Raw genomic sequence first — 10,310 nt, 5'->3', positions numbered from 1 at the left:
GTTAAGGCATCCTTTTACTGTAATAAAATTGACTCAGATTGGGCTATGTGGTCAATGCCTATCTAAATTGTTGTGAAAATTAGCATAGGAATTACCAGATCAGAATGTCACAGACTAATGCTCCATCTGGTCCAGTGTTCTGTTTCCAGAAGTGACTTACACCAGATGCTTCAAGGGAGGAATAAAATATTAAACATCTAGAGAGTGCTATAAGTGCCCTAACCAACCACTAACATGGTTGTTGGGCAGCTGCTAGGAAATCTAGTGGCAGAAGGAGCCTGCCAGCATTTCTGCTTTTCTAGTAAATAGAACAAAGAAATTCACTTCCCTGTGGGATATCAGTATCTGCTATATTCAGCCCTTTGCGCATTTATCATTCCTCCTGACCTCATGTGCACATGTGCATCCAGATGCACACACAAATCCTGTTCTCTAAGTGCAAAAGATGTGCAAGGGTTGCAATGCAATGGATTTTGTCAGAGGCGAAAAGTTGCTCAGGAGCTCATGGGGCATAATTTGTTTTAGTCAAGCTAAGACATTTCCATCTGGTCTAGACGCCCTAGACTCCCTTTATAATCAAAAAAGTGACACCAGCAGTTCCAGGTGTCTTCTTTAGGAGACAGTGACTCCACTGACTCGAGCTCCACCAACTGCAAAAGGAGTCCAGGATGGCTAGCTCCGATGGAGACCTCTACAGGGCAGATCTTGGTGTTTCACCAGATGAGTCCCACCTTTGGTGGCAAAGCTAATATTTTTAGAACGATAAGGGGGTTTAAAGAATTAAGATCCAACATAGCTAAGGCACTTGGGGACATATTTCAGTCTGCCCCTCTCCTTAGTCTCCCTTATCGCCTGGCAGTAATTGCATCTTAACGGAGTCTAGATGATTATGGGAGTGGGATAAGGAGCTTTTTACTTTTAACTAGCAGCTCAAAATGATCTGTCTTCATAATGACCAAAATGTGTTAGCAGTAGATGGCCATGAATGGGTTGATTGCATCGCTAATGGTTGATCACACAAAGTGCCCTCTGGATTAACATTAATTGGTCACCTTGGTGGAGACTTCAGAGAAAAAATATGTCTGAACAGAGACAGTGATTGCGCTTCTATTTCCCTTCTAGAATTTGTCCTTTAAAGGAGGTGGAAAAACCCTGAGGGGATGGTTGCACAACCACTAGATGTACAGAGAGTTACCTGCCTTCTCCAAATCTGGTGTCTTCCAAAGTCACTGTGTCTGTGTCTGTCCTAATTGCTTTATATTTCATGTTATTTATAATTCAATATTTGGTTATCTAAAATGCAGGTTATATTCTTAGGGGTAGAAACTAGCTTGCTGTGTATTTAAGTCTATTTCGTTGATCTTTCATTTTATAAATTTTTGTCTCCCATGGTTGCGGACTGGCTGACTTTAGGTGGCTAAGCAACTCTAATGGAAATAATATCTGGGCTGGAAACCCATTACTGTTCCTAACAACCTAGGTCTACACAGGGTAAAGAAAAGAAAAGCAGAAAACTGCAAGGCACAGTGTTGTATCACCAATCAATGTCAGAGACCAACATACTATATAAAGACAAAACACACACCCCAAAGAGCAACACACCAGTAAATACTATGTGGAAATCTTTATCTATACTTAATAAGGGAGAGAAACTGAAATTGCCTCTATAAAAGAACATATTATGAGGTCTCACAATGAATATTACATCATGGATGGGAAATTAATTTGTAAAGTATAAAACCAGGTATTATTTAATACCTTCCCTCACAAGAACACACAGTGACAGTTTTTATTTATCTCTACATCTTGTGTAGGCATGGTGTAGAATAACAAGCTTGAAAAATTAGCTTTCTAGCTGTTGAGGCTGAGATAGATTGCCTTCAAAGGTTGTCAGGTCTCCATCAGTGGAAGTTTCTAAACTAGGGTTGGACAAATATCTGACAGGAAGGGCTTAACCCTCTACTCCTGCTTTGTAAGGTGGTTTTTTTTTAAATTTTGTTTCAGAGAATCAGGACTTTCTTACAATGAGGTGGAATGTAATTCACTGTATTTTGTTATATGTAGAACACGTGCCCTGGTTTTTGAGCTCCGTCAAACTACAGAAATTCAGTAGATGACAGCCCTGGAGCTGCTTGTGCTGACAGTTAATCTGGACAGCCCCAACTTCAGGGTACCTGGGAAGCTGAGATGCTTGGAGGGATTTGGTAATTCGGACAAGAGCATCTTTCCATGGACCACAGATCTCTTGTCTATTTATATTTGTCAATTTGTAATAAATTTAGCCTTTTAATACCAGAATAGTTGAGGTTTGCACACTTTTGTGCTTCTGTCTGTGCTTCTGTCTATCCACTTCTGTCTCCTACTCAATTTCTTAGCCCTCTTGCTCCCAAGCAAGAAGAGTGGTACTCCCAGATATCTCTTGAAGTGGACAGTAGACCTCACAGTCCTCAGGAGTTGCTTCTCCCAGTCCTTACTGCAGTCCCAAATTTCAAGACATTGGACTTCTCAATGCGACAGCATGTCACATAACGCTGGTGCTTCTGGTTGAAGGCACTGGGACTTCCTTTCCACTGAACCCAGTGGCGCAAATCAGGAGTACCTGTTGCTGTAAAACTGCCACATTGGGTGAGAGTGAAAGTTTTCATGTAGTTTAGAAAACAAAATAATAATTAAAAAAAAATAGTTACTGACTCTATTTACCTTAAATATGAGTAAGAAGGTTTTGCCTCTTGGGACTGAATTTCATGAAGGCATTGGGTATCTTGGATACCATGGTCTAAACACACTGGTGGAGATGTGAGAATGTTGTTGCTTTTTATTCTCTGAGTTCAACAGCTTTTATATATTCTGAGACGCAGAACATATGCAATGCAAGGAAAGAGACCTTATTAAATGCTTCATACTGGAACCCTACAATCTGTGTAGCTGAGTTTGATGAAGACACTGCTTGCAAAAAATATAAAATCTATAATAAATGGCACATTTTGTGACAGACAGTGGTGATGGCAGGCTGTCTCGAAGTATTTTGTTCCACCCAGAGCACATGCTGCTTTCAAGGCTCCTCTCCCACATCTCCTGCAGACTGGAAATCAGTCACTGAGTGTGGCTTTGAATAACTTAAGCAATAGGTGCTACTTTTTGCAAAGGGTACATGCCTGCAAGTGTGCACACTCATATATGAGGACAGACTTTTTTTTTCCTTTCATATTTCTCTAGCACAGTGCATGGATGTGGCTGAAGTTTCATTTGAGTTAATATATATGCAAATAGTAGAGACCATTAAATATACATTATCTCCTCCTGCTAACGATCTTCAGTACTTTCACACTGCTGTACTGTGACTTCTTCCCAGTGCTTTTTGCTTGCAAATGGCTGATTCTCACCCTGCGAGGGTTGGTGTTTCCAAGGAGCAGAGGGCAGGTTGAGAAGTTCACTGCAGCTCCCAGCATGAGGGGCTGGAAAGTAGTGCCAGCAAACAGAGCTGCTTGTCCTGATCTTGCCAGTATAACTGCTTGCGCAGCCATGCTGTGAGCCAGATCAATGTGCTGATGAGCGAACTGACCTGCCTTGAAAATAACCTGGTAGAAAAGATGAATTTTCTGATCCACCTCACAGCGTGACCCCACAAGCAGTTGCATTGCAACAACCGAGGGGGCCGCACACTGCAGTGTGGTTCACATTTAAAGGAGTAACATCATTAAAAGTATCTCCTGGTTTTGTCTGTTGATGTTACTGAAGTAAAGTGAACAGGAGTTCATGTTCAGCCATCTTTGTAGCTCACATAGGGACCATCTGACAGGGCGATGTCGGGTAGGCAATGGGCACATTGTTCATTAGTCTCCCGATAGTGGCAGTCAGCAGGGAAATACAGTTTGGAGATGACTTCTCTCACTGCTGCACAGGCAAAGGTTGCCACACAAAGCTCTGCCTCTAAGCATGCCAACAGAGTCAGTGCTGTCAGTGGCAAACTGAGTGCAACCAGTCCTGGCGGCAAGGGAAGAACGGAGCATTTCATTTTTCTGGGTTTTTGGCCAAAAGCTGCTGTCATCTTTGGGGGCAACAATGAGCAGCTTAGGCTGGAGGAATAGGGTAGAGGTCTAGATGTGAAAATTTTCCTCTCTCCAGGCTTCTGACCATGAGCCACAATTGTCTGTGGGCAGAGCTGGGCACAGCATCTACCTGTTACTGTAGCACTGGCTGTTTGCACCCATTTTCATCACAGTGCTCAGCTATAATAACACGTGTCCAAGCCTCAGCCATTGTAAGATCTTCGTGAAATAAGATGGACAGTTGGGTGTTTCAATTCCTTCTCTTTACTTCAGCCAGGTCCTGTTCTTTTTGCAATTCTATGAGTTCAGCTTCTGACTTTCCCTGTTGATTGCTTTGGGCTGTGGCTCTAGGTACCACACCCATTTCCAGAGCTCTGATGGGAGTCAGTATGTGATTCTGCTCTTCTCACTCATGAGAACTTCATGAGCAAACAGGACTGCAGATTGCTCTCTTTTCCTCTCTGTAGCTTTTCTTTGGTTTGTTTTTTTTTTTTTAATGTTTTCATTACTTTGCTTGTCAGAACATTCTGTGTCTCCTACCTTAGGTGTCACTATGGTCTTGTGCAGATATTGGTTCTCTTAGCTGTTAGAGGAAATCATGTCCCCCAAATTCATCCTGTTACTAATGATGGGTTATGTTCAAACAACTAAGTAGCTGCTCCTTTGTGTGCAGTCAGGAATTCAGGAAAATATTTAAAGGCTGACAAAGGCTGTTAAAATGAGTGTTCATATAATGATAAATCCTAGGCTAACACATTTGGAGTTGATAATGGACAAAGTTTGAGTGATGTCTCATCTGTGAACCAGGAGGGTCCTGTGCCTTCTTAAGCTTGGGAGCCAAACAGATGAAATGCGAGCTGAGTTATCTTTAAAAGCAAAGGTTCAAACTCAGATGTGTTTTGCAATGTGGATTCATCATGTGCATCCAATTTGCTTGCAAGGAGATGTCTAATTCTGCTGGAAGGTAAGGCTTCAGCTATGATGTCCTTTAGTATGTTCCTGAAATTTGGCAGCTCTGAATTTGAACTTGACTGTTGTGAAGTGCAGGGGTATGATCAGATCATGACCTGACGAGCAGGTAATGCTTTGGTGGCATATGGACCCAAGAACTTACACAGGTAGGTGGTGAAAGTTAGGGCAGTCCTAAGACCACTTCCTGGGACAGTGTATGCTCGCCAGGAGAAGATCACAGCTAGTGCTCAGGTGCAGGTGAACATCAGGTCCAGCATACAAAGGTGTTTGCTTAATTCCGTCGCCAGAGTGCTGTGAGAAGTAGGAAATTGTTCATAGCTTTTCAGGGTAGTTTGCTCCTCTCACACTGCAGGCACTCTGTTGTCCTGTCCCACTCATAAGCTACTCAACTGTGATCTCAGGACCATGTAACATTTTTTTCCTTTCTGTTCTTATTAGGGAAGTACTCTAGAGTTAGATGGTCACAAATCATCTTCTGATTTTTAGCTTACGTTTGTCGTTTCTTGTTTCTATACGTCTGTCCTGTTTTGATGTTTACCTTGGCTTTAAATAGCTCTTCTTGCCCATTTCTTCTTCCTTCCCCAGTGTATTTATAGGTAGCAGTCCCCCTTGTAGCCTTACTTTAATAGGGCTTCTGTAGTTTCTCTCACATGACAAGTTCTCCATTGTCCCAATCATCTGCCAGCCATTATTTGCATTTGTTTCAGTTTTGCTTTCATTTCTCATGATTAAGAGTGACCAAAATTGTACCCGCTATCCAAATGAGGTGTCAGCAGTACTCTGTGATTTCCTGCTAATATTTCTCAGACCTTACTGGAAAGTAAAGACTTTCTCAGTAACTCCTACATTGCAGATTTCTACTTCACTGGCTTCCACACTGGTGGTTTATAATCCTGTGATCGATTAGTACACTCAAATCTTTTTCCTCTTCTGTTAATTTGAGAGCTGCTGTAGGAACCTGATTATACTTACAGGAACACACGTAGCACTATTGCTCTCAGTAAATGCATCTGATGTGAGATTTTGAGCTTGCAGTAAATATTCTAGGATGATTTCACTCCATTATGTTTAACTGAATTACTGGGTAAAAGCTGATCATCTCACTTTACTGGAAGCAAAGCAGCAAAACCCACAGCAGCAGTTACTGCTGGATGGCACAAGGAGTTTGTTAGTGTGTAACCCACCAATGCAATCAAATGGAGAAAGTTAATATTAAAGTATGATCTGTAAGAACTTGAGGACAATTTCGTAGTTTTCATATCCAAAGTGTTCTGTTGCTTTTTTTACAAAACTTCTATATAACTTTTTTGTACCTGTGTTTGTTTCCTTTTCTTCATTTGACTGTTTCTTACAAAGCACTGTTCATGTAGAAGTTCTACGGTTCAATGAAGAGAGGACAGGAATTAGATTCACACCTTATACTTGTTCTAAGGAGGTTTATTTTGAGGTAGAATTTATGGAAAGGAGTTGTGGGACATGAGTGATTTGGTCATTAGTAGCTGGGCTGTACTCTGACCTCCTCCAGCTTCCTCACCTTGTTAGCGATACCTTGAAATACCAGTGCTTTGACATTTGTGGGCTTCAGACTTCTTAAATCTAGGGAGAAGCTGTTTTCCTGAAGTGCACCAGTCAGTGTAATGAGTGTAGTGAGTGAACTACACCAGTTTATTTATGAATTAGGATTTTATCCTGAAACCATGGTAAAAATGTGCCGGAAGCCACTTTTCAACACATTACAATGTCAAAAGACTGAAATTGGTGAAAACATTTTGAATGATTCTGAGGTGGGTTTCATTCAGAAGATATAATTCTTTGGGCTTCTAATAACATTCAAAACACAAAGAAGAAAGACACAAGGTATAGTCACATTTGACTTGGCCTGCACATGCAGTGTTATTTATAAGCCCCAATCATGCCAAACGAAAGGAATGTCCTGAACAATTTCACTTATTATAGTGTGTAAAGCCAGAAGCTTTACATACATGTAAATGTTTTGGGGTCAGAGAAATCAGATTCTTCTTCTTCTATTGCCTAGAGGAACCATTTCAAGTAATGACTCCGTGTAATTTTGAGTACTACTGGAGTCTAGGAAAATGCACTTTCAGCAGTCAGTATCTTGTGGTGCATAAACAAAGATAGGAAAGAGAAGAATAGCACTAAGATACTGACTCAGCTCTTACTGGGCAGGCACTTGTTAGCATAAAGCTGTCAGTCTTGTTTTGGTCAGAGGCACAGTTACATGCAGAAGTCATACAACTGCACCTTAACTGCACCTACAGTTACTGTATTTCCTCCCATAACAGCACTTTGCATTTAGCTTAACTGCAAGTGCTTGGTGCCTCAGCACTAATGCAAACTAACATCAAGAAGGGTTTCTAGACATTTTCTTACATCTAAACTAGTTGAACTAACAATAAACACTAGGAAGTTTGAAATATTCTTATCTGTCTTTTCAATGGCAGGCAGATTAAGAGCGCATTGTCATAATGACTGAAAATTAGGTCTGAAATATTAAAGTTTGGAATACTGTTGTTAGATAATTGAGAAGCTGATTACTAAGGGGGAATGAAGTGCTTATAGAAAATCTAATGAGGTATATATAGCTAGTCCTTTTAGATAAAAACAAGACGTGAGTCACTCTTTTTTCTTTATTAAACAAAAGTCAGATTCTACTGCAATTAAAATAAATGGAAATGCTCCTAGTGGAACAACATTAGGACTTTGACATCAAATGTGAGAATAAAATGGTCAAATTGATCCCTAGGATCAGTCTGTCAGTTCTGAGAATAGTACGTAATGGCTCTTGGTGTGAACTAAACTTGGCATCCATGTTTGAAATGGAACTTTACATTTAGTGAAACATCTCATGAGCATTAGAATTTGTGGGTCAAGTCCCGAATTACAGGTCAATGCACATCCCCATGAGGGTTTTGCTATACTGTGTAAGCAATGACACATTGCACAAGTTGAACCTTGCAACTTCCGACCCACAGCACTTCTGTTTAGACCTTTCCTTGAAGAGAAAGAGAAGGCAAGTTTCATAAGGGCTGTGTCAGTACTGATCAGTAATATCAAATGTGGTCTTATATGCGGTGTAATCTGCACACTGCACAGTATTTTAAGATGGGAAGAAAAGGTTTCTGTGATGCCATAACACCAAGGGAAAGATCTAGGGTAGCACATTGTGGCAAAGCAAGTAGTATCATTCACATGAGCAAGTCGTGGTCACCCCCTTATTCTTGTAGAGAGAGCCACTCGGTATACCAGATACTCGAAGCAAAACCCTTTTATGTATCTCTTCTGAATTACTTCCTTCCAGCCACCTGGGTGGTTATACTATCAGGCTTTCAATTAGAGCTGACACTTACAGAGAGTGTCCTCTACATAGTCACATCCGTAGAGATGGCTTCTTGTGCACCACAGCGCCACAGGAGATCAGCTTTGATCAGTACCCCAGGAGGTCAGTTGTACCTGTCATAGTGTTTGTCAAACAAACTTATTTTCTCATTCCTGAAATGGGTTTGCAATATGGCAGGGTTTTACCAGAAAGATTTATTTCACACACTTTCTGCTTTCTTTTCCATTTCCTGAAATTATAAAAGGGAATATAAGAAGCCCAGATATATGAACAATGAAACTAAATGTCTCTTCTCTCTTATAGCAACTGGTGAGCTGGGTAACATGAACTGTGATCAATCTTTTCAGGGTTGGGACTTTCAATGGGAACTTCCTCCGGGCTAGGTTCTCTCACGACACCTTTCCCCTTAGAATAAGAATCAGTACAATATTCTAAATCATTCACTGATTTTCAGGAAACTTAAAAATTAGCATCTTTGAGGCTTCTATTTTACATGATTTTTTAGTTTTTATTTAAAAATGGTCAAAGGGTTAAAAATCATTTGGGAGGAATGACAGATATGCACACTCCCACCATCATATAAACCTCACATCTTTAGGAAACCTCAAAAATGAAGTATAAAACAGTACATGAGTTATTTCTCAGCATCATTCCACTGTATCACATTGCAGACATTTTTGTAATATCATGTGATTTCCATATTTCTTAAGTAGCTTTCAGGGTTTTTTTAGATAGGATTAAAACAATCCCTTTGTAAAGACTCATCATGACAGTGCTTTAAAGTGCCATGACTGCCAGCTCACAAGTCTTAAAGTTGGATGGCTGACATAATAGTATCTTTTTTTTTTTTTCCACTGACCTAAATCAAGTATTGGATGGATCAAGACTTCTCCCTCTATGATCTCAAAGGAGGGATTTTGTGGGGTTTTTTTTAATGTCATGTTCGGCTATTGGTTACTTTATGCTGAGCTGTGAACTGTGTGGTTATTGGAAGCAGCATTAAAAGCCAGGGAGTGCCTCTGTTTTTAAGAATATCTATCACTAGGCACCCGTCTGGTTGTAGAATATATTTACAGCCATATAGGATACATATTTGAGTTGCAGACATCAGAGATGAACAAATCCAAATTGTCCAGAGTGAAGAGATTAAAAAAATTATGGAGGGTGAGTGAAAAATATGCATTAGTCTATTAGAAAGATTGCAATGGTAACAAATAAATTACAAGCAGATAATTTTGATGTTTGAGGACAAGCTGTCCTGCTGCATGCATGCTAGATATTTGAGCAGACTATTTGTTGCAGGGTTTGATTGCATGTCTGTTGTTTTGCAGATCAGTTGCATCTTTGCAAATTTCTAGAGACATTAAGCTTTCAGGTTAATTTGAGTTTTGAGAAGTTTTAGAGAATTTGAAACAGCAACAATATTTATACAGTAAAAACCCTTGAGGAAACTAAGCTAAACCGATTTCCTCCGTGGCCTTTAAAAATGCCATTTAAGGGTGGATGAATATAAAAAAAGCATTACCAGAAAAACCCTCTTTTCCCCTCAGGCTGTATTTTAGAGCTGAGATATCTTGTAGAGCTGAACTATATGGAATGTACTTAGAGCCCACGTAGCATTGGAATCTTGCATGATGGTCAGAGGAACTAAATAATAATAAAGGGCATATTTACGTTATAAACAATTGCATGTTTTACAGGCTGAAAGTAAGACCAGAGAGAAACTGAGCAGAACATTATTTACCAAATGTGAAGTTAACTTGGTGCAACAAGTGAAATGGGTGTCTCTCTAATGTTTCATAAACTGGTTTTTATGGGTTTTCATGAAAAGTTTGTTGTCAGTTTTCCTCATTGATAAATATGACACAAACAGTAGTCATTTTATAAGTAATTTTAAAGGCATTAAATAAATTTGTTGGGATGCTTTCAGA

At 40.0% G+C, this 10,310-nt stretch overlaps 1 protein-coding gene across 1 annotated transcript in view; it reads left to right on the top strand.

The window, feature by feature from the left end:
* The first annotated feature begins 9,483 nt into the window (after window positions 1-9,483).
* The window catches only part of DPP6 (dipeptidyl peptidase like 6), a 327,308-nt gene continuing 326,481 nt past the window's right edge, over window positions 9,484-10,310 (top strand). The window contains exon 1 of the mRNA XM_026841734.1: window positions 9,484-9,543. Coding sequence (XP_026697535.1) covers window positions 9,493-9,543 — 51 coding nt within the window. The 5' untranslated portion in view covers window positions 9,484-9,492. The remainder of the gene's footprint in view (window positions 9,544-10,310) is intronic.

Source organism: Athene cunicularia, assembly GCF_003259725.1.
Source record: "Athene cunicularia isolate RWA chromosome 2 unlocalized genomic scaffold, athCun1 chr2_part1, whole genome shotgun sequence".
In the NCBI taxonomy this organism is placed as follows: Eukaryota; Metazoa; Chordata; class Aves; order Strigiformes; family Strigidae; genus Athene; species Athene cunicularia.
This window is presented reverse-complemented; position numbering and strand designations above follow the sequence as displayed.